The sequence below is a fragment of the Mangifera indica genome, chromosome 14 (assembly GCF_011075055.1).
Source record: "Mangifera indica cultivar Alphonso chromosome 14, CATAS_Mindica_2.1, whole genome shotgun sequence".
NCBI lineage: Eukaryota > Viridiplantae > Streptophyta > Magnoliopsida > Sapindales > Anacardiaceae > Mangifera > Mangifera indica.
The window spans coordinates 13,723,194-13,748,192 of NC_058150.1; the positions used below are offsets into that span (position 1 = coordinate 13,723,194).

The window sequence follows — 24,999 nt, forward strand, 5'->3', positions numbered from 1 at the left end:
TCATAACTAAACAACAAAAAAAAACTAAAATAACATTGTTCTGATGCAATCAGTCAAAATAACATCATTTTAATTAATTCGTATAAAAAATTTTCAAGTTTGTGAGCTTGGTGGGTCAAACACTCCTCAAGCTTGAACTTAAACCAAATAATTTTTTAGTCTCAAATTTGAGCTCAAACTCGAATTTATTTGAATCAAATTTATTTTGATTTGTTCTAATCAAATTTGTTTCGAGTTTAAATAAACTCGATTTGAATTTAATCATACTTTTTTTAGATAATTGAGGATCTCATCCATATTTTTTGTATGGATAAACTCAAAACACAATAATCGAATATATAACTATTATATCGGATCAGTCAAAATTTTACAAATATGACAGACTAAAATATAGATCTTTACCTTAAAAGTTTTAATACTCTATCAATTTTACTAACTCTCAAGATCAATCTAATCCTACTTGTTCATTTGTTCAAAGACAAATACATATATATATATATGAGGGACAAAATGGGTTTTTTGAAAAAGTCAAGTTGGGTACCCCACTTCCCTCTGCCCAGATCATCCTCATCTTCATCATCACCCTAAATCAAAAAACATGACGGAATTCACTGAAGTGATGAAATTTGTTATGGAAAAAATATTTTAAATAAAAATTCATGAATGAGATTACTAAATGTCCAAATTTTCAGTCCAAATGCAGATAATCTAGATGACTACCTTACATCAAAGACAGGATGTTCATTTTCTTCATGAGAATCCCCAACATCACTATTTATATCCAAAGGAATAACATCCCTTTGCTTGTGAATTACAAAAACAAAATAAAACAAATCCCACCTCTTATTTTCTCAAACAACAATGGTTTTTTTCTTTTTACCCAAATTGGATTATATAAAAAACTAAAAGAATTGATTTAATATGAAATTTACAGGCATCCATTTCATCATCCATCTCTTCTGGATTAAGATCTTCAACACGTGGTCTTCTCTTTGAACTCCGGTTCCCCTTCTCACTCCTCCCTCTCTTACCCATAATTCCAAATTAGCTTAAACTACAAGGCGGCAATTCCTTAATTTTTTCAATACCAAATTAATTACACCAAAATTCGGAAAATTCGCTTATCTTCCAGGCCTGGTCACCGCAGTGTGAGCTTTACTAGTGCAGTTGCTCCCTCTCATTCGTCGTTGAGCTCCTCAGTGTGCTTTAGCCAGTGGGTTTGGCGCTAGGGTTTAATATGATAAGAAAGCCTTCTTATCTTCATTATCCTCATCATCATGCATTTCATCGTCAACTTCACCAAATTTTGCCCGCAAAAATTTTTGTTGCCTTGCAACTGTGGATAACAGAAGTTGCAGTAAGTAATAGAGTGAAAAATATCTTTTAGCCTGGTGCGCTCTCCAAACAATGATAAGAACCCACATGAATGGGAAGAAGAAATGTTCTTGCAGAAATTGGATGGAGCTGCACCCAACTATTACAAGTGGAAGTGAAGAAAATTAGTTCTGACCATGGAACACAATTTAGACACATTTGGAAGCCTGATCAGCACAGAAACTTGTTTCATAATTTTGCAGGGCTGTCTTACAGAAGCCTTTCTAAAGGGACCATTAAGGGCATTCTTAAGTCAAAGCTACAATTCAGCAGCTCTAATAACCTAGGCACTGAGTCCTCTATCATCAACTTATTTCTTATCACTGACCACAGGTTTCAGTTGTGAAACATTTTAGATAGTTATGATATGAAACAACCAATATAAAGGCCAGATCATTAAGGCAAATATAGTGAATTTTGGATAGAAGGTTTATATCCTGATTCAAACTACAAGTGAACAAGGTCCTCAGCCCAGAAGACGAATCAAAGAACAAGTAGTAGTGACACCCAGGAAAATTAATGTTAATTTCATAAATAAATAAGCTAATGAAAATTTTTTATCCTTCTTAGTTTCAACCATCACTTTTACAAAATCTCTAAGCTCATTCAATCCTATAAATTGGTGATTAAAACATATATTTAAAATATAAATATCAAGTTGAAAATGTAGTGAAAAAAATGTTGACAATGTTTTGATATCTAAAAGAATAACCGAACAACAAATTGAAATAAAGATGGAGAAATGTAAACAATGTTAGGGAGAAAAGAATGAGCAAGTGAGAAATACGAATGAGACTCTCTCACTTCGTCTACCTCTATTGCTTATTTATAGAGTTGAATTCGAATCAAACCAAACTCAAACTTGTTTAAGCTCAAACTCGAATTAATTTGAGAGGGGTCAAACTTGAGCTTGCGTTTGTTGTCAGGCTTACCTTCAATTGTTTAAGCTCGACTACTTGAAGGCATTCGAGCTCGAGTTTAAATCGAATCGAGCTTTAAACTCAACTTGATATCATAACTAAGCAACAAAAAAATAATTAAAATAACGTTCTTTTGATGCGATTAGTTAAAATGATATCGTTCTAATTGATTCGTATAAAAAATTTTCAAGTTTATGAACTTAATAAGTCAAACACTCCTCAAACCAAAAAATTCTTAACTCTCAAATTTGAGCTGAAACTCGAATTCATTTAAATCAAATTCATGTTAGGCTTGTTCTAATCGAACTTATTTCAAGTTTGAACAAACTCGATTTGAATCTAATCATACTTTTTTTTGGATAACCAGACATCTCACCCATATTTATTAAACAGGTAAACTCAAAATATAATAACTGAACTTACAATTATTGCATCAGGTAAATCAAAATTTCATAAATGTGGCAAAAACTCAAACCCATATTTTTATCTTGAAACTTCTAATGTTCCACCGATTTTACTAACACTTGGAATCAATATAATCCTACTTTTTTATTTGTTCAAAGATTAAATATACATTTTATAATATAATATTATATATACACAATACATATGAGGGGCAAAATGGGTTTTTTGAAAAAGTCAAGGCGGGTAGCCCACATTACCCCCCTTTCCTCCACCCTTGATCATCCTCATTATCATCATCATCATCATCAGTACCCTAAAATCAAAAAACATGATGGAACTCACTAAGGTGAAGAAATTTGCTATGGAAAAAAGATTTTAAATAAAAATTTAAGATATTACTAAATGTCAAAATTTTCGGTCCAAATGCAGATAATCTAAATGACTACCTCTACATCAGAGACAGGATGTTCATTGTCTTCATCAGAATCCCCAACATCGCCGTACATATCCAAAGGAATAACATCCCTTTGCTTGTGAACTACAAAAACAAAATAAAACAAATCCCACCTCTTATTTTCTCAAACAACAATGGCTTTTCTTCTTTTTACCCAAATTGCATTATATAAAAAACTAAAAGAATTGATTTAATATGAAATTTACGGGCATCAATTTCATCATCCATCTCTTCCAGATCAAGATCTTCATCACACGGTCTTCTCTTTGAACTCCGGTTCCCCTTCTCACTCCTCCCTCTCTTACTCATAATTCCAAATTAGCTTAAACAACAAGAAGGCAATTCCTTAATTTTTTCAATACCAAATTAATTAAATCAAAATTCGAAAACTTTGCTTATCTTCCGGGCTTGGTCACCGCAGTGTGAGCTTTACTAGTGCAGTTGCTCCCTCTCATTCGTCGTTGAGCTCGTCAGTGTGCTTTAGCCAGTGGGTTTGGCGCTAGGGTATATGATAAACTAGACAAAGGCATCAAAGCACAAAAGAAATTATCATGTTGAATACAAAGGCATCAATGTAACGAGAAACCAGACCATGTATAAATTGCATGATTATAATAATTTGATCAAGTCAAAAGAATTGAAACATCAAAGAGTGACATAATGTAAAAACAATAGTGCAATATATGCACAGACAAACAAGATATTAAAAACTCAATATGGTAGAAACTTTTCCTAGTAAGAAGGTTCAAAATACAGAGATTAATATCCCAAGTCCCGGTATTTGAGATTCTAAGTCTACATAACATCATATTGACATAACCGTTGAAACTAATAATTGAACAGTCAAAGAATAATACCTTGCTTAAAAGTGGATTAACTTTCTTATCAAGTTGTGCAAGTGCGTTGTTCAACTCTGACAGCAAACTAACTAATTCAGGAGCAGAACTGAAGGGGCAATATATTAGCCAATCAATCAAAAGCATAAGACAAAAAAAGGTAACAGTGAAAGAGAGAGAAGACAATTTGTAATTTAACACATTATTAGTATAATAATGGAGTAGGCTAAACATCAAACATCAAGTACCAGAGTAAACAATGTACTTGCCATTAAATTCTGCACATCAGAATAAGACGCCTATTCCCATTCAACCATAGATGAAGACCATGCCCTTCTAACTAATAAGTATTTTCAAATAAACATAGGACATAGACACATTTGCCTGCATCTAGTAGGTAGTATTGTGGAAATACGAAATCCTGTTCTTAAAAACTGTATCCTAATAATTTAAATTATTATCTCATAGATTCAAATAATAGATTGTATTAATAAAACATCCAGCTTGGCTCGAATCCAGAAGGTTCAGCTTGAGCCTGAGTACATCCAGATCGGTGAACAGTAACGCCAAAGAAATGAACAGTGATGTCAAAAAGTAAATTAAGCAGCGAACTCTCCAACTCTAGCACGAGTTCGATTTGTTCGAGTTTAACATGAATTCAAGCCTCAAATTAGCTCAATTCAAATCCACTCCTAGCTAAAACCAAGACCTTAAAAATTATATACAGACTAATATGTTAGACATTATACACAAAAACTGAACACATTTTGATTCAGTACTTATTTCTAAGTCTTAACACTCCCAACATCAAAGAGGCAACATTGGCAACTCCATCTAACTCATTTTTTCTCATTTGTGTTGTTTTCCACTTAGCTGGCATCATTTACATTGCAGACACATCCAAATGTCAACCAATCAACTGCTTGCTTTGTGCATTAATTTCTTCAAGATTTCCTCCGGCTAAAAATGATAGAAGCCCTTGAGCACTAAGCAAAACCTTTCTGTAGAATATTTACTTGGAGTCAAGTCTTTTGACATGTCTCCTCAATAATAGTGTTAAAGGAAATTACATCTGTACCCTCTATTTATATATGACTTGAAAATTTGGAATGAATCTATTAGTCTGAAACCAATATGTTGCTCTAAGCCTAAACACTAACCAAAATCAAAGATAATTTTACTCCATTAATTCTAAAATTTACTAATATTACCCCATTCCTTAAAATCTGTATATCAATTGATAATTTTAACGCAATTCACTTGTATCAAGTCCAAAGTCTTGGAATCCAGCAAAAATAAAGCACCAAGCCAACAATTTCCTAGAAAATATTAACAATTGTATGAAGAAAGACTTAGACTAAGAATATTCACCAATATCTTCAATAAGGATGAATTATAGTATGTCCAGAGAAATTATTTGTCAAGGAATTTTACCACTCTAATTTCAAAAGAAACGCAAATCATAATTCTTACTACATGGAAGATGAACTCAATCTTTAGAAGACATTCTGTCACCATAGCAATTTAAGATGAAACCAGGAATAAACAACAGGTAAATTAAACTAGATACTGTTGAAGTGTCTTCAAAGTCCAAAAATAAATGAAATAAAAACAAGTGAGTTAGCTCAGCAAATCAATACATACCCTTTTCTTATGCAAATGTTGTATGGTTGTATTAAGATCACTGTCCCAATGCCATACATCCGCTGCCCAGCTCTGTTGTACTGCTAGTAGGTTTGGCGTGCTTAAATCTTTGCTTGAGAAAAAAGTTATATTTGGACATTCTATTACAAATAACTCTTCTAATAATGGAAAGATGAAAGTATAATTCCCAGAGCAGAAGCTTCCAAGACTTTCTAAATCAAAAAGTGTTAAGCTCTTCAATTTGCAAAAGTTAATCTCAACTTCTTCTATTGCATATCCCTCATTTGCTACTACTTCTACCATCATTTCACATCCACCAATCTTCATTTCTTTGAGTTGCACCAGGGTTTTGGCTGTCAAGGGTGCTACCAAGCTCTTCAATTTTTTGCAAAACCACACTTCTAAAACTGTTAGATTGTGGAAAGATGCCGAGGATGGCACTAAATAAATCAAATTACAACACCACCATACATCAAGAATAACAAGATTCTGAAGTAATGTGCTCTGTTTTGACTCTTGTTTCCACAAGTACTCCAGATTAGAAAGTTCATCCAACTTTAATTCTTTAATCTGTGTCAATAGATTGGCTTGTCCATCTTGTCTGTCTACATCTTCATGTGAGAATAACTCTTTGTATGAACCACGCCTCAGGATGATCTTTTCCAGATTGTGAAATCTTTGAAAGGCATGAAATGGAAAAACAGCTGATTCATCTCTAACAATGATAAGAACTTCAACTCTGCGAAACAGGTGTTCTGGAAATGCCCCTTGCCGTATCTTTTCAATGGCCTTTCCACTTAATTTCAGTTCCTCCAAATTTGGGAAGACCTAGTAACAAAGAAACAAGAGGCAGTTGAAGTTAATCCTGTCAACCTAATGATTAACATGATTTCAAGCTGCTGACTGATTGAACTTGATATACTATATTTTTAGATGACTTACTCTGGCAATTAAAAGAAAGTCATTCTTTTGATAGAGATAGAGGCTTCCACCTTACATCAATATAAAGGAGAAAAAGAAAATGGGCTAATACCTTTTCACCCAGGAAGAGGGGCTGTTTTGCTGGTACCTTAAGTTGGTTGTCGGGAAAATTTGAAGTGAATATCTCTACATTGTCACAATCACACACCTCCAACTTTTTTAATGCCATCCATTCTGAAGTATGTGTTCCAAGATAGAAACATCTAAGTCGTGGCAGCATCGAGAATTTGAGGATTGTTATTCGTGGAAAGGAAAACCTAAAGGTTGATTCTGCCCTTTCTTCTTCTGAAACAATCTCCTTCACTCCACAATCAACCATCTCAAGCTCTTCAAGTTCAAAAAGGCTCCTGGCAATGGAGGCTGTGAAAAGATTTTCTAGATTCTGACATCCAAAAACTTTCACTAAGCGAAGCTTTGGAAAGGAAAGCTTTACTTGGGGCTCTGTTTTCCATATATGCCTCACTTTTGGTAGATCATGGATATACAATTCTTCTAACTGCCAGAACCTTCCAGACATATCTGAAGGAAAAATATTCAATAGCTTATCACAGTTCTTAATTTCCATTAATTTTAGTTTTTGAAAAGAATGCCCAAAGAGTTGATAGTTCCATATCACTTCCAAGTTATCCATGCCAGAGATTACCATTTTCTCTAAGCTAGGTAATGCAACCTGTAGGGATCGCACCACAGATTATTTAATATCTACAGAAGTAATTGAAAAAACTTCTATGCAGACGAATTAATATCTAGAAGATCGTAAGACCAGTACAATGACAAGTTGAGGACAATTTAATATCTTGTACCTTTTCATTGAAGAAAGGTTGAGTCTCCTCAGAGCCTGTGCCCATATTCGTCAAGATGAATGACTTGAACTGGGGGCATTGCTCTATCTCCAAGTGTTTCAAGGATGCAAATTCAATGTAAATTTCAGAGCAAAATCTTGTTAGTTTTTCAAGATCTTTTATGACCAGATGCTCTAAACAAGGGAAGATTCTTCCCTTCCTTACTTCTTCACTGAACTCTTCCATGAAGATTACCTCTTCCAGAATTTCACAATGGCATATTTCAAGGCGTTGGAGTCTCACAAAGCTCTGTAATATAGAAGACGAAAAAATATAGTTTAATTTACCACATCCTCGCAAGACTAAATGTGTTATATTTTGAATGGAAGAAGACTTTGATAGATGTTGATTGTGCCAAATCCTCTGAATATTAATTTCAGCCAGTTCCAGTACCCGCAGCATGGGAAACAAAACCTGCAGAAAGATGTTTGTTTCAATACTTTTGTATGAATCTAAAATGTAATAACTTCTTATCATGATCATATGACATCCCTAAGGCTTACCTTTCTGTTCCTTTTTCATAAACAACTTATTTTTTTTCCATATTTGAGTAGAATAATGAGAGGGGTTGGATTAACTTACCGTTTCACTGAAAAGTGGTATGTCTAAGTCAACCACATCCTCCAAAACGACTTCATCAAACAATGTTACTTTCAAGCAACAGCTTCTGAGTTTTGGAAGTGATTTCAAAGTCAAGGAGCGTATATGACCAAATTCAATCTTATTCACCACTTCATTGTAGTTAATGTCTTCTTCACTGTCATCAACATAAATATCCGCAAATGTTTCTTGAAAAAATATATGTTCCATATTACTGCATTCATTGAATTCAAGTGTTTGAAGTCTTGGAAGCCCTCTAGCAATAGAAAATGAGAAGACATTTTTTAACTTATCACACTTTTCCACCTTTATCATTTTTAAATTGCAAAATGACTTTTCAGTGAATTGACCTTTAAATATCATCTCCAAGTTAATCAAATTGTGAAGATACAGTGATTCCAAGTATGGAAAAGCTTGACCAGGTTCAAGTGCTTGAAATCGTTGAAGTCGTCTATCATAAGAAAATGAGAAGACATTTTTCAACCTATCACACTTTTCCACCTTCATGATCTTTAAATTGCAAAATGACTCTTCAGTGAATCGGCCTTTAAATATCATCTCCAAGTTCATTAAATTATGAAGAACCAATGACTCCAGATGGGGAAAGGCAAGACCAGGCTCCCTGTCTGTCGGGTCAACAATAAATTGCAAGGAGGAATTATTCTCAATGTGGAGATGCTTCAATTGTGAAAAACCCGTGAGATTTAACTGATAAAGAACATTATCAACACCCGACAATTCATCTAAATATAGTTCTTCGATTCCATTCAGCTGCCTCGTAATCCCACGCTTGCTAGTATTGCCTTTGAGTTTCAATGTTCTTAAAGTACCATACTCAGTGAACCAGTCCCACCCATCACCTATGAATATCCTATATCTTATCAACTTAGAAACAAGAACTCTCGGTAGAATATTGGCATCTGTAATACATATTTCTAAGGATGTCAATTCAGACAAGTGCTTCAACTCATTAATGCTAGCATTTCTTCCTTCAAAGCAGAGCTCTTCAGCTTCCCATTTAAGAAAGCTATTACTCATATACAGTTCCTCTAAGCAAGATAAGTTCGATATAACATTTGGTGAAATAAGTTCCAGTTTGGAACAATCATTCATATCTAACATCCTCAGCCGAGTTAATTGACCTATATTTTTAGGCAATAACTTAATATCTGAATGTGATAAGCTAAGGATTTCTAGGTTCTTCAAGTCTCCAATACCAGCTATGTTTCCCAATATGCACTGGTCCAAACACAATGTCCGAAGGTTTACTAAGAGACAAAGTGAGAAAGGTAACGGTGATAAGTGCATTTTGGTCAATTTTAGAACAGTGAGTTGGGTCATTCCAGTGAAAAAACTGTCTGGAATTTTCATAATCAAATTTTGAGCTAGAAGATTGAAAAATTTGAGATGTGGACATTCCAAACCTTCTGGAAGCTCTCTGTTATTATTGTCACGTATGAAGATTGTCTGGCATCTTCTAAGCGCATTCTTATCTAGCCGATCAATAGCCTCATTTCTCAGCGTAAATGCATGTTGATCTCTAGATGCAATTGATATGGCAACAAGAAGAACAATATCATGAATAGAAAACCATTCATTGGGATGACCATCTAGTAACAAACAACAGCATTTGAGTTCATGAATTAATGTATATACTTTATTTCGTGCTTCTTCCACACTACTGATTTCTTTGAATAAGCCCAAACCCATTCCATATCTTAAAAACTCCATACTGGAAAAATCACCCATATATTTCATTAGACTACAAAGCAAAAAAGTTAACTTGAGTTCCTCACCTTTCAAAAGATTGTAACTCAACTCTATACTTGAATAAACCTCCGCAAGTATTCCACTGAAATTATTCGATAAAGGCCTACCCAAACTTTGCAATGCATTGCGCCATGTATCTATACCCTTGCCTCTCAATGCAATTGCAATTGAAGCAACAGCAAGAGGCAAGCCTCCAGATGCCTTGGCTATGTCAATTGCTAAGGGCTGCAACTCCTGGTTTTCAGCAGAATCACCTGCCTTTTTCTTAAACAGACCAAAACCTTCTTCTTTATCTAAAACACCAACAGCAAAATTATGTTGACAATCCATCCGGCTTAATAAATCACAATCTCTCGATGTTAGCAATACTTTACATCCCTTATGATCATCTCCCACAGGAATTCCAACTCTCCTCAAATCAAGACTTGTCCAGATATTATCTAATATTACAAGGACGCTCTTCTCTTTCTTCAATCGATCAAATAGCTTGATTGCTCTTCCCCATTCATCCTCCTGACGGAACATCAAACCTAGATGATCTGCAATGTCTCCTTGAATCTTTCTTATGTCTTGAGTCGGGGTTACCTCAGAAAAGACCACAGCATCAAAGAGCTTCATTGCCTCCACTTCAGCAGCAACTTGCTTCACTAACACAGTCTTGCCAATGCCACCCATTCCGTACACCCCAACCATGTTGATATTAGGATCATTTAATGTGTTGTACAAACCCCGAAAAATGGTCATTCTTGATTCAAAATTCTCATAACCTCTGGTTGATGTAAGCCATATGTTGGGTGGAATAATAGTGTAAGAAACTCTATCGAACCCTCCTTCTCCCTGGAGTTCAGCAACAGCCTTCAGTTGCCTCACTACTTTGTTGCTGAGATTATAACGTGTTTTCAGATCAGGACACAAGCCAATGAAACATCGTCCATTTGCTTTCTGGTCAAAGTCTTCAAAAGTCCTTCCTGTATCATCAACAAGCTCCTCAACACTCCTCACCCACTTCAAAACATCTTCATAGATCGCTTCTCCATTTCTTCTAGAAACCTCCATCATACGCTTGACACGGTCTCTGTCATCCCTCAGCTTCTCAACTTCAGCAACGAGTTTCTCATAGTATCTCTTGTAGTTCCGCAGAGAAATAAACGGATTTTGGCTCGAAGTAACCAAGCTGGAAATCTCCTCTGGAATGCTAAGGGGGGAGATTTCATGGAATTTTTCTCCTTGAGACAGCAGTAAAACCATAGCCTTAACTTTGTTTTCTGCTTTCTTACTAAGCTGATGGCGGATACCCAAATTAGGGCATAGCCCCCCGAAACATCTCTTCTTTCCTTTCCCTTCATCTGGAATAATCTTATTTGCCTCATCAATGAGCTTGTTCACATTAATCATCCAGTCTTGAACTTCCTGATCTATCTCTTCTCCATTTCTTCTAGCAACCTCAATCTTATGAAGCACACGCTGTTTGACAAGGTTATGCTTCTCCACTTGCGCCTTGAGATTCTCAAAGTTGGTCTTGTAATTGTGCAAAGAACTAAACGGATTTCCGATCAAATCAGTGCAGGATTGGAGAGCGGATGAAGAATCAGATTCCAACATTTTTAACCACGAAAGTAGGAAAACCAGACTGGCAAGGTGAAACGATAAAAATTATTTGGACATGGATAGAGAAATAATGGAGAAGAAGAGGGTAAAATAGATATTTCAAAATGAAAACGAAATCCCATTTCGGAAATTTAATTATGTTTTTGGGCGAGCTGATTATTAAAGTTAAAAGATATAATAAAATTTTATATAAATTAATATATATTTAATATATATTATTAAGTAATTAAATATGTTTAAATTAAATAAAAAATAATATATAATTATATAATAATATATTATATATATTTATTTGTATATCTAAAAATAAATATTTATAATATTATTTTTAAAGAGGTAATATAATAAAGAAAATAATAAGTGAGTACAACAATAATTGAAATCATTTTTATGATATTTTTTATATAATTTATTATTAAATATATAATTTAAATTATATTAACATTAAAATATGATTAATTTCATGATATATTCTAGATAAAGGCCGCTCCCCAGCAGTGGCCGACCAGCATAGTCATTGTGGAGTGTCTCGTTTTCTTTAAAAAAATGAAAATGCACACTTACCAAAAAAGTCAATTTAAATTTAATATAATTAATAATATTTACAGTAATCATACTTCATACAAAAAATATTGGTAAACATTAAGTTATGTAATTATAAATTTAATTGTAAATATCAAAATTTAATAAAAAATTTTACTTTTACTAAAAATTTTTAACAATAATTAATTTATAAATAAATATTTAAATTTTTAAAATTTTATAAATATGTATATATGTTTGTATTAAAATTGAAAAATAATATTTTTTACGATATTTTTTATATAATTTATTAATAAATATATAATTTAAATTATATTAACAATAAAATATAATTAATTTCATGATACAGTCTAGATAAAGGCTACTCCCCAGCAGTGGCCGACCAGGACTTTCATTGTGGAGCATTTCGATGTTTTTTCAAAAAAGGAAAATCCACACTTATCCAAAAAAATATCTATTTAAATTTAATATAAGCAAAATATTTACAATAATCACAAACTACAAAAAAAAAAATATATCCACAAATATTAAATTATATAATTATAAATCTAATTAAAAAAATCAAAACTTAATTATCTAAATTAAATATCAGTATTTTTTTTGAAAATTTGAAAATTTAAATATCGATTATTTAAAATTAAAAATAAATTATAATGATACATTTGTAGTTTTCAATATAGCACAATTTTTTAATTTAATATATTTTAAAAATATGTAATGATATTTTTATTGTGAATTGTGTAAAAACTTGAGTAATTTAGTATATGCAAAATATTATTTTTTATTTTAAATATAATTTGGATACTTTGTCAAAATCTTATATACTTTTTTCATATGAAGACATGTATTCAAAATTTTAATTATTAGTTTAAATATAATTTAGATAATTTAAAGGGATAAAGAAGATAATTAACTATAAAACATAACACATAACGGCAAACATCTTACATAAATTTGACAATTAATAAATTAAAACATGCATAACATTCAATAAAAAGATAAAGACATTAAAAAATTATGTATAAATTATTCACTAATTTAAGATTTTGTTGTATAAATTTTATTATTAAAATAATATTTGTGAAATAAAATAATAAAACAACACGAGTTTAACAGTTTTCATTTTGAAAATAGGTTTTAATAAACAAGATTTTAAATTTAGCGAGAAGAAGTTATTTAAGTATTAGAGGGAATAAGAATTTTTGGAAATGTTTGGATTATAACAATATTTTAAAAAAACTTATGGGTGGGTCTCTTTATCCTTTTTTTTTTTTAATTTTGAGGGTGGGGTTGTCCCTTGCTCCCAATTGTAGATATTATAAATTCATAAAGAGAATCACAGTTAAGGAAATATTTTTTTTTTTAAATTTAATTTCGCAACTTCTTGAAAAATATTAAAAATAGTATAGAAAGACTTAGACTAAATAGGTTTTTACTTATTCAAAGGTGCGTTAGGAAGGAGCAAGGTTTATTTAGTTTGAATTTAAATAGAATAAAATATAATTTAATTTAAATTCAATTTGAATTTACCCAACCAAAATTAAGTTTATTCGAGTTTAATTTAAATGAAAAATAACTCATTTTGATTCGATTTGAGTTTAACTTGATTTTATAATTCGAATCAATAATTTAAATTCGTAATTTGGTTCAATTAGAATTAATTCAGTTTATAATTTATTAACAAAATGATATTATTTTACTCAAATAATATTCAAAAATTTTTATTCTAACTATTAATTTAAATCAAACCGAGTTACAAATTTGAATTGTTAATTTAAATTATAAATTCATGCTCATTCAAGCTAAACTGAGACACGAATTTAAATGATTGATTTAAGCAAAGAACACAAATCAAACCTAACAAAACACTACTTTAGTTCAGTTTGATTCAAAAATTGAATCAAATATTCTAATTCAAATCTAATTTAAATTCAAATTAAATAAATTTAAGTTAAACTTAATCAAATCAAATCAACTTTCCAGACTGAATCAATTTGGATCATATTCAGCCTAGTAAGGAGAAATTCATTCATACTCATAACAGAGTCAATTCCGAAGTTTTCAGAGGCCTGGGCTTAGAAGGGAAGAGAAGAGAACCAGGATTTATAAGAAAGTATTTTTAATTTAATTTTGAAAATTCTTGGAAAATGTTAGAAATAATATATTTATACTATTTTGAGTAATTTTTAAATGTTCTTTAACCCATATCACGATCAAAAAAATTATATATAAAAAATTCTATTCAGGATAATTAATTCAATGTCAAAAATAATTATTTGGTTCAGAATTTGTATTTAAAGTTAACCAACATATGTTTTATGAATATCCATATGGTTTTTTCTTTCGAATAATCTGGAAAAACACATATTTTATAAATATCCATATGGATTTTTTCGAATAATCTGGAAAAAAATTAAAAGATTAAGAGTTTTATCTTCCCAGGAAACAAACAGATTGTGAATCGAGAAAATAAAATAAAATGTAGCGACTTGTTCGAGGCCATAATCAAAACAGAGGCTAAATTTGATAGGCACGGAGAATCGCTGATTGATATTGCCAACCTTCAAGGCAAATCACGCCATAGTTTAATCTGACGCCCTTGCTCTGCGAATTGGCTTTTAATTCAACAGATCTTTAGTTACATAAATACCAAACCCTAATTGTTGACACACAGAAAAAGATGAAAGCTTGAACGGCTCAGCTAATGGAGAGACTGACTGGGGGTTTATATAGAAGATGAAGAGAAACCCTAGGACATGTTAATTGACAATAATACCCTTGCGATCGGGCCTTGATTATGCTATTTTAAGCCCAATTTTATTTATTTATTTATTTATTTTGTATATGATTTTTTTTTGTGAATTTTATTTTTTAATATATTTTAAAGTATTTTATGATTTTTGTAATTTAAAGATATCACAATTTGATTTAGATTAACTAGAAAATAAGTAATTAAATTCTAAATTTAGGGTTTCTTTTGATTCTAGATTCAAAAATAATTTTATAAAATAAATTTAATATATAAAAATATATCATTATAATATATAAAAAAAATATTTTCACACTTATTATTATCTAAATTAGTATTTATCATAATTGTTCATAAGTTGTAATATAATTTACAAGTTATATTAGATAAATACAATTTGAATATTATTTTATCATTAATTTAAATTTATTTAATTTTGAATATTATTTAATTTTTTATTTAAAATAACTTTATTTTATCATAACATTTCATTTATATACTTAATTGTATATTTAAAACTGTACACATATATTATTATTCATAACTTTCAATCATTTTTTTATTTTACATTTATTTTTATAATTATTTGATTTGTATAAAAAAAGCAAAGCGTTCTAGCTATGACGGTGTGTTATTCACAATAGCAAGAACTTTAGTTCAAGCATCGTTTAAAAACCAAGTCAATTGATTGAACCGGTTCGATCAAGACAAGTCCATAAAATTAAAAATATACATAGCATACCATCGAACCACAATTTTGTTCGATTTGTTATTATTATGATGTCACTTAAATAATTAACTGATCGGACCGACATCGGGCTAGCGAAGACCCAGGATCTAGCCCCTCACCATATCAATGTGCAATCTGAGTTCAAAAAAATTGGCTTCAAGTAGTTGATCCTGTGAAAAACTTGCAATTCAAACATGCACAATAACAAGAACTCAATATCATATAATTGAACGGTCAGGTATATCTTTTTGCAAAAAAAAACACTTGGTGATCTCAGGTTTGAAACTGGGATTCTATCAAAACTGTGTTTCTTCATAAAACAGAAAAGGCGAACGACAAAACTTAACTACTCGACTAATTACAAATGATGAATTATAAGGGATCAATTTTAAGCAACTATATGCAGAATTTAGTACTTCAATAATCAATGTTAATCAAGTTCTTGATAGCTGAAGATTTTGAAACTTTCCTCTAAAATGTGGCAGTCAACATCAAAATTCTATCGCCATCAGTGTTTTCTGTTCCAGGTAACGAAAACCTTAAAAAACAAGCATGATTCCTGAACAGTTGAAATCGAGCGTACCAATATTGTTGATCTTGCTTTCTGCAATACTCGAACCTGAAAGAGTGTACTCAAAACTTCCTAGAAACAATTGGTGCGCTCAATTTGAACTGTTTTGGATTTGCTACACCACTGCAAAACACATTTCACACTACAAAGCCTCGATAAAAAGCATTCTGCTTACAATCAACAAGAAAAGACTTTTCTGGGCTTTCAATTATGAAAAGTTCAAATCATGAGATCATACCTAATGTCAAAGAAAAAGAAAAAGATATCAAAGTGCAATGAACACAACAACTAGTTATATGGTTCGTATGTGATAGAGTCCTGTGGTAAATCTGCAAAACTCTCCAAACACAACAGCAAACAAAAGCAAATCTACAACCGAATTCACAAAATACAAACAATTCAAGGAGAAAACTAAGTGTTGTTTATCTCTTCAAGCTAGAAATAAGTCACCCTCACTCAATTAAAATCAAGTCCACCAACACACCCTTGCATATCTCCTTCAAACCAAACTGCAGCCATTCGAGGTGTCGGTAACCTCCCTAGCCTAAGCTACCCAGAATTCTCTTTTTTTCCCCTCCCCTCTAACAACCTTCCTAGCTCCTTCTACACTGCCAAATCTCTCCACTCTCTCCTTTAACCTCTACCTGCCGCGTTGCACCTCTATAACCATTTTCCCAATCCACCAATTGGCTCCCTTATGTGTCCCTTCCTTACTTTTAGTATAAACATTGACAGGTTTATCAATATGCAAGTGCTCAAAGAACAAAACAACTGTACTAAATGCATAACAGGGACAATATATACATAAAGATGATCTTAAGACACAGCATTAAGAGCATGTACAAACATAGAATATGGCAGAATGAAGAAGTAAAGAACTTTGTGATGAGTTATCTTCGGATTGTTATAATTATTATCATTATTATTGCTAAACTTTATAGAATCTTGGAAGAATTAGAATATTCATGTTCCTTCAACAGGCAATAAAGAAGAAGTAATGAATTACAACTTAAACAACAAACCCTCAATTCAAGAAGTCAACACTTGAAAATGTGTTCAGGCCTCTTTCATCTTCGCATTGAATTAATGACCTACATCAACATTTCAGAATTCTAAAGTGCATTGCCCATAGAACAATATTGTTCTTACCAGACCAGAAATGGAATATATATTAATGTTCAAGATAGTGTATAACAATAACCTAAGCCTTAAACTCAACTTGTCTCAGTCCCTGTTCTGTTTTTTGCAAACCAAGCCCCTTGTTGCTATAAGCATCCAAATAAGCTTTGTTCTTGTTTTGATGCAATGGATTCGATGTCAGGATTCGCAACCCCTTATTCCCAAAAATCTCCAAAACCTCAGGCAATCCATCACCACATCCCTTGGACATACCCACATCAATCCTAATAGCTCTACCATCACATGCATCATTAATCCCAGAATGCTGAATTGTATGCCCCATAATCATCCTCTTCGCACCAGGGATCGTCGCAAGAACATGTTCAAGCAATGAACAATCACACTTAGCATAATCAGCTGAAAACTTCCTCAACCACACTACAGCATTCTTCCCTTTACAATGCCCCGGTGCACGCCTCCCACTCAATCCATTAATCCAGTCCCTTACTTCTTCATTAATCCTCTCCAACCCATACTCCACATGCTCCTTCAACAACCCGCCATGGACAAAAACTGACTCCCCAACCACCAAGACTGTCATATTCTTACTCAAAAACCGCCTGGCAATTGGTCCACTCGGTCTCAACGCTGCTATCCTACTCTTAATTCCATTCCAATACTTTTCATCCACACCCCTAAAAGCTAAAGGCACCCCATCAAACAAATCCCTGGGCATCTCCAGACCAACACACAAAGACTTCATTTTGTTACCAGCACCATACCAAAACCCCCAATTCTCAAATTCTCTCAGACCCTTCTCAGTCACATACCTAAAATCAAATTCAACATTCATAATCTCATGATTTCCATTCAAGGTCAAAAATTTACCTCCATTTTTCTCAGCTTCCCTCTTCAGCTTCTCCAACAAATAAAGTATCTTTATCTCTTCACCCCCTCTGTCGAGCACATCACCCACCTGAACCACCGTCGTGGACCCACCTGTCCAGCGATCAGAGCCGTCGATCAAACCGGCCAATCTGAAAGCTTGCCTTGATTTTTCCAGGTCTCCGTGGAGATCACCGATGGCAATCAGACGATCCGGAGATGGGTATCGGGCAGCCATTGGTGGTGGCGTTTCAGGGAGGTTTTGGGGAAGTGAATTCGGGAGAAAAAGGCCGTCGGTTACTGTGAAATCCACGAAAGTGTCAACGAATGAAGAGAGAAACGCCGGTAAGTTCTCGCATGTTATACTGTTGCTTTTGTTTTCGTCGTTTTTCATTTCAGTTTTCAGAAAAGATGTTCAGGTCAACTGTAGCAGTTGGGATAGAGATGTTAACGGTCTGTAGTGAAGAAGAAAGATGGTGATTATGATTCAATTATGTTGGCAGGACGGGAGTTTGAACACAATGGAATGGATAGTGGTAAGGTGAGACCGTGAATGCGATTTTTTGTCATTTGAGTAGATTACGTAAATGGGTAGTGAAATTTGGCCTCTCAGCATCAGAAAGGCTTTTCTATGCCTAGAGGTTAGAAAGTTCTCAGTTAGACCTTCTCTAGCCTCTATCGACATCGACTGAAGGCCATCAAGCCTCTTTCCAGGTTGTCCCAACGCTTCATGCTTTTCGTGACCATAACGAAAGCCTCCAGTGAGAGTGTGTGTGGTTTTTCTTTTTTTGGGCCAGAAGACATGTTCTCACTCAAGGTAGATGTAATTATAAACTCTAATCTATCAACTTTTAAAAATTTAAAATTTTATTTATAAATCAATTTTTATTAAAATTTTTAATTATATATAAGAATAAAATTATTATTTTAATAATATTATTAAAAATATATAATTTTATTTTGTTTTTCTCGTATATTTTAAAAACTAACAATTTCATCATTTCTTAAACATTTTCACTTTTGAAAAGTGACTAATTTTCCTTTATATCTAGATTTTTTTTTCTCCCCTCTCCAACCACTGCTCCATCTCCAGCAACTTCCTCTTCCCTCCCTTTTTCCTCCATTTGATCAGTTGTCTCTCACCATCAAAATCACTTGGTCGACTCTCCTTGTGACAAAGAGACAAAGGTCTTTTTGTTCGATGAAAAGATGGAGATGACATCTCTTTGTCGAATGAAGAGATCTTCATCGCTTCGTCACAAGAAAAGCCGGTCAAGCAATTCAAATAATGAGAGACAATCAACCGAACATAGGAAAAAAATGAGAAGAGAAAGTCATCAGAGATGGAGTAGTGGTGTAATATCTAAGGTATGATATAAATCAAAAGTATAGTATTTTATATATATTTATTTAAAAAAAAAGATAAGGATGGGAAAGCCATGTTCTAAACAGGAAATTCTGAATAATTTTATTTAAACATAAATTATTGAGATTATGACGATTTTCTTTTAAGCATAGTTTTTATCTGTTTAGAGAAAGGATTTTTAGAGAGAGAGAAACGTATGAGAGAGCAAAGAGGGATTTTTGGGAGATCAAGCCTGCATGAGGTAAATATTTGGAAGGTTAGTGAATGAAAATGATGGTTTAATCTCATTTAATATGTTTTGTTTTCTTTAAAAAGATTAATTGTCATGTTCTGCAAAAACACAAGAAGGCCACAGTGTTGTATTTTGCTTTCAGTCATAGTCTACTGTACACTGAGACGTGTTCTACGTCGTACTTCTAGTTGTACCACTTGGACGTACGTGTGATGCTCGTGCATCCTCATTTATAAGTAATAGGCCAAAGGACTATTTCCCACCCAAGGTATGTTGCATTGTCAAGTGTCCCCCCCTTATCTATAATAACACCAAATGTCCACCTATCAGTAGTTAAAATTAATGGCAATAAGAGTAAAATTGTCATTTTTTCTATATTATTAAAAATAAACTAAAATATAATCTCTTTTTACCCCCCTAAACTTTAAAAACTAAAAGCTTCCCCCGACCTAAGTTTTAAAAAATGGCAATTTCACTCTAGAGTTTCATTTTGAAATCTTCGACGTCATCTTTGGCTCCATTGCCGATGGCCTCTCCCTCTCGAAGCATCCTCTCCCTCCAACGGCCTCTTTCTAAGACGAAGCTCTTTATCTTCTCAGACGAAGACAAAGTTGTCGTCTTCGTCTAGGAAGACGATCATCTTCCCAGACGAAGACGACAACTTCATCTTCGTCTGGGAGGACGAAGAACTTTGTCTTTTCCGACGAAGATTTTCGTCTTCCACCACTCTTTTGATGTCGATCGGACATCTAATGGGAGGAAAAGAGACCGCTGGAGGGAGAGGATACTTCGGGAGGGAGAGACCACCGGCAATAGAGCTGAAGATTTCAAAACGAAACCCTAGGGTGAAACTGCCATTTTTTAAAACATAAGCTGGGGAAAATTTTTAGTTTTTAAAGTTTAGAGGGGCAAAATAAGATAAAATTTTAAGGGGTTAGAGTTCCATTAATTTTAACTGCTAATGGATGGTTATTTGGTATTATCATAGATAAAAGAGGACACTTGATATTGCAGCATAGCTTGGGTGGGAAATAGTCCTTTGGCCTAAATAACACTGCAATTCTGCCATGATTTTGCGACCAGATTTCAAATGATTAATTTGACTATGATTAAACTAAAGATCTGAAGATTATTGGGTTATATTGCATGTAATTATTCTTGCAATTGAAATGATGTATATACCCTTAGATTAGAATATATCTTTAGAACCCAAAAGTGGAATTATAACGGCTCGATTTTGAATGAATGGATGGTTATGCCATTTATGATGGACTATTTATACCAGAGGATTATTTATGCATACTAGTGCATAGAAATGTGTATGATTATACATCCATTCGATTTATTTAATTAAGTCTCGATTAGAAGTTCTTAAATGAATATTATGACTATTGAATCAAATTTTTTTATGAATATGATCAAACTCAAGATTAGATATAGAATATTTGTATAACACCTTATTAGGGTGATAGGACAAAAAGTCTTGAGATTAAGGAGAAAAAATTATCACTCATGTCATACACTTATTTAAGATTGAGGGTTGTAATGAAGGGGCATCTGTGACATAGGTTATACACCATTGAGAGGTGTTAAGGCATAGGGATGACACGTAGTCTATAGTATGCATCCATATAAAGGGACACTATTGGAAGGTGATATGATAGAGATTGATTTATGCGTACCATGGATTGCAATAATCATAAGAGAGAAGTCACATGACTAGGGTGTCGAATCCTTAATACAGCCTAGACCAATCAACATTAAGAAATGAAATAAATTGAAATAAGAATTATTTTTAGAAGAATAAGAATTCTGAAAGACTGAATACGAGATAAATGAAAATTCAGAAAGACTGAATAATAAAATAGGATAAAGATTTTTACTTACTGAGTGATTTGTCACTTACTCATTTTGTATTCAATCTTGTAGGTATAAAATGCACTTGTGGTGGACTATGGAGCAATTGATTAGTGGTAGAGGCATAGGAAGTTGAAATCTCTTTTATGTTATGTAATAAATTATCTCGTGTTTGATATGTGAAACTTAAATACACTATTTATTTGTTGTTTTTGAATTTCAACATGGTTTTATGTTGTTATTTTATTAGTATTCAGTTAACAATGGGTTTGTTTATTTGATTTTTGCATGAATTATTGATGACTTTAAATTATTTATGAATTTCAAATAAATAATGTTTTTGATTTAATTTTTCTCACAATTTCAAATAACATTTCCTTCAAAGGACATGACTTTTAAGGTGGGATGTTACAATTGGTATCACAACAACAATTTTGGGAAAGCCAATTGTTTGATTGATATGTGTTTTTGATAAAAATAGATTCCTTGTGCTATACTAATCGTCTTCGTATATTAGCCACTGCAAGTAAGATTTTATATTCCTTTAATTGAATTTTTAAGTTATTAATTATAAGGTTTTTAGGGAAATGAAGAGGACTAGAAAAGCCACTCGCAGCGAATCCTCTTGAGGTACAAAGTTTGAGGATGTCAACCTTGACAGTTCAACCAGGATTAAATGTTGTGGATGTCCAAGAAATGATTAAGGAAGCATTCAAGGAGAAAGAGTGCAACAATGTTCAAATGTAAGTCAGCAAGTTAGTTTAGGCTTCATCTCCACTGACTCATGCATAAGTAGAGACGACCTCTTCTAAGCCACAAACAGCTCTAAGGGCACAGTTACATTCAATCTACTCATTGCTAGTTATACATCAATTGTAGAAATTCTTAGGCACTAAAGACCTTTTAGTTACAGATGAATGGTTAGAATTTGTGGAAAGTGCCATGTCATTGTTTGATATGACAAATGTCGAGAAAGTTGGATAAACCACTTACTTATTTAAGGCAGATGCTCATGTGTGGTGGAATTTGACAAAGGAATCATTGAAGGTGTCAAAGGTTATCTGGGCATATTTTAGGAAACTATTCAAGAGGGAGTATCAAACCTTTGAGATGACTTGCATGACGGTTTAAGAATTCATTAATATATCTGAAGAGATATATTCTGTTAAAGATTATACTTTCAGATTCAATGTTATGGCGAGGTATGTATAAGGATTGGCAAGCATAGAACAAAGAAGAATTGACAAATTCATTCATGGTTTGAATCCAACCATTTATAGAATATGATGGTAGGGTCATTCCCACCTTAGACCTATGACAAGGCATTGAGCTGAGCTGAGCTAAGTCGACCTTGAGAGCTGAGGTGTGTGTTTAAAAGATGGCAAAAGAAGTTACATTTCTTTATATTGATGCCAACAATCAGAAAGGTCCAGAGCATACTTCAATAGATAAATCAAACAAAGGAAAAAGACCTTTCCAATTGAAAGATAAGAAAAAATAGAAGGGTCATAAGAAACAAAAGAAAAGATTAATCCTTCTGCTTGTCCAAAATATGAAAAGCAACATATGGGTGAATGTTTAATAGGAATATGTTTTAGATGTAGGTAGTATGGGAATATGACAAGAAACTACATAGTTACACTTGCTCAAGTTGATTAAAAACAAACAATTAGAGGTAAAATGCTAGAGTTTACAATATCACTCAAGGTTCAATAGAGGTAATTCTATTTGCGTTTATTAGTCAATTATTTTTTCAAGACTCTCATTTTTATATACTAATTGATTTTGGTGCTTCTCATTACTTTATTGCATGAGGTATTATGGATAGATTAGGTTTGAAACTAGCTAGAATAACCCATAAATTCAAGATAAAACTATCAGATTGTGACTATGTAGTGATCTGGTTCTGATTGAGGAGTTAATTTTCATCAAAGAGCAAGAAATGATAGTGGATCTAATAGTTTTTAATATGCTAGACTTTGACTTAATTCTAGAAATGGATTTTCTTAAGCGATATAGAGCTGAAATAAATTGTCAAAGAAAAAAGGTCAAGTTTACTTTGGATAATAGTGAAAAACTTAGCTTTGGAGAGGGACATTTGAAAAACATGAGTAAAAATTGTGTCAAGGGGAGGAAAATGCTAAGTAAGGGATGTTCCAGGTACCTAGCTTATGTGGTGACTAAGGATAATGGTAAAGGTCTAAGCTTAAAGGATGTACTTGTAGTTCAAGAGTTTTTTGAGGTATTTCTAGAAGATTTACTAGGGTTGGCATCTAAGAGGAAAGTAGAATTTTGTATTAAGTTTGCATTGAGTACTATACCAATCTCTAAAGCTTTATAACGAATAACACCAACTGAGCTATAGGAATTGAAGAAACAACTTCAGGAGTTGTTGGATAATAGGTTCATTAGGTCGAGTCTCTAACCTTGGGGAGCCCATATTTTGTTTGTGAAAAAGAAATATAGATATATGAGAATGTGCATCGATTACAAGAAATTGAAAAAAGTGATAGTAAAGAATAAGTACACCTTACCCTAAATAGATGATTTGTTTGATCAATTAAGGGGAGCTTTGGTTTTCTCATAAATTGATCTGAGGTCTAAATACCACTAAGTGAGGGTTGTTGAGAAGGATATTCCCAAGACAACCTTTAGAATGTGGTATGGTCATTATAAATTTGTAGTCATGTCATTTGGGTTAACCAATATGCCAAATATTTTTATGGATATAATGAATTCGACTTTCCAAGAGTATTTGGATAAGTTTATTGTTGTATTAATTGATGATATTCTAATTTATTTGAGAAGTCACGAAAAACATGAGAAACATCTAAGGATTGTATTGCAAAGACTAAAGAAAAAACAATTATATGCTAAATTCAATAAATATGAATTTTGGCTTGACTGAGTAGTATGTTTAGGTTATGTGGTGATTGTTGATGGAACTACTATAGACCTAAGTAAAATTGAGGCTATTTTAGATTAACAAAAACCAAAGACACTCAAGGAGGTTAGAAGTTTTTTAGGCCTATTTAGGTACTATCAAAGGTCTGTTGATGGTTTTCAAGGTTTGCAAGGCCACTTACAACTCTAACTAAGAAGGACACCCTTTTTGTGTGGACTGAGGAATCCGAGAAGAGTTTTCAAGAATTAAAGAGAAAATTAACTACCGCTTCAATTTTAGCCCTACTTGAATATGGTGTAGAATTCTATGTTTTTGCTAATGTATTGCACAAGGGGATTAGAGCAATTTTAATACAAAAGGGTAAGGTTATTGCTTGTGCGTCTAAGGAGTTAAAGGATTTTAAATGCAAGTACCCGACTCATGATCTTAAATTGGTTGCTGTTGTTTTTACTTTGAAAATTTGGAGGCACAAGAGTCTTAAATGCTTCTTCACTCAAAAGAAGCTTAATATGAGAAAAAGACGGTGGTTGGAATCAATTAAGGACTATGACTATGAAATTAAATATCACCCAAGGAAGGTCAATGTGGTAGTCGATGCCTTAAGTCAA

At 32.8% G+C, this 24,999-nt stretch overlaps 2 protein-coding genes and 1 non-coding gene across 7 annotated transcripts; all 3 read right to left on the reverse strand.

Moving 5' to 3' along the window:
- Positions 1-677: 677 nt before the first annotated feature.
- LOC123196240 lies at positions 678-11,531 on the reverse strand. 5 transcript variants are annotated; one of them, XM_044610183.1, is made up of 8 exons: positions 8,039-11,530; positions 7,418-7,870; positions 6,667-7,284; positions 5,634-6,461; positions 4,011-4,098; positions 3,360-3,669; positions 3,146-3,237; positions 2,754-3,012 (listed from the first exon to the last, which is right to left on the reverse strand). In XM_044610183.1, exons 1-5 carry the CDS (start codon positions 11,426-11,428, stop codon positions 4,087-4,089), a joined length of 5,301 nt encoding a protein of 1,766 aa, XP_044466118.1. In that variant the 5' UTR covers positions 11,429-11,530; the 3' UTR covers positions 2,754-3,012; positions 3,146-3,237; positions 3,360-3,669; positions 4,011-4,086. The 5 variants fall into 5 exon arrangements, with proteins under 5 accessions (XP_044466119.1, XP_044466115.1, XP_044466118.1 ...); XM_044610181.1 differs by lacking the exon at positions 4,011-4,098 and having other exon boundaries at positions 8,039-11,531; XM_044610184.1 differs by lacking the exons at positions 2,754-3,012; positions 3,146-3,237; positions 3,360-3,669 and adding an exon at positions 678-1,245.
- Positions 11,532-14,455: 2,924 nt separating this feature from the next.
- LOC123197095 lies at positions 14,456-14,582 on the reverse strand. The gene has a single exon (XR_006497796.1). It is a non-coding gene; the product is annotated as a small nucleolar RNA snoR86 (small nucleolar RNA).
- A 2,390-nt stretch (positions 14,583-16,972) lies between these two features.
- LOC123195406 (shewanella-like protein phosphatase 2) lies at positions 16,973-18,773 on the reverse strand. Its single transcript, XM_044609087.1, has one exon. The coding sequence runs from the start codon at positions 18,423-18,425 to the stop codon at positions 17,229-17,231; it is 1,197 nt and encodes a 398-aa protein (XP_044465022.1). The 5' UTR covers positions 18,426-18,773; the 3' UTR covers positions 16,973-17,228.
- Positions 18,774-24,999: the final 6,226 nt, after the last annotated feature.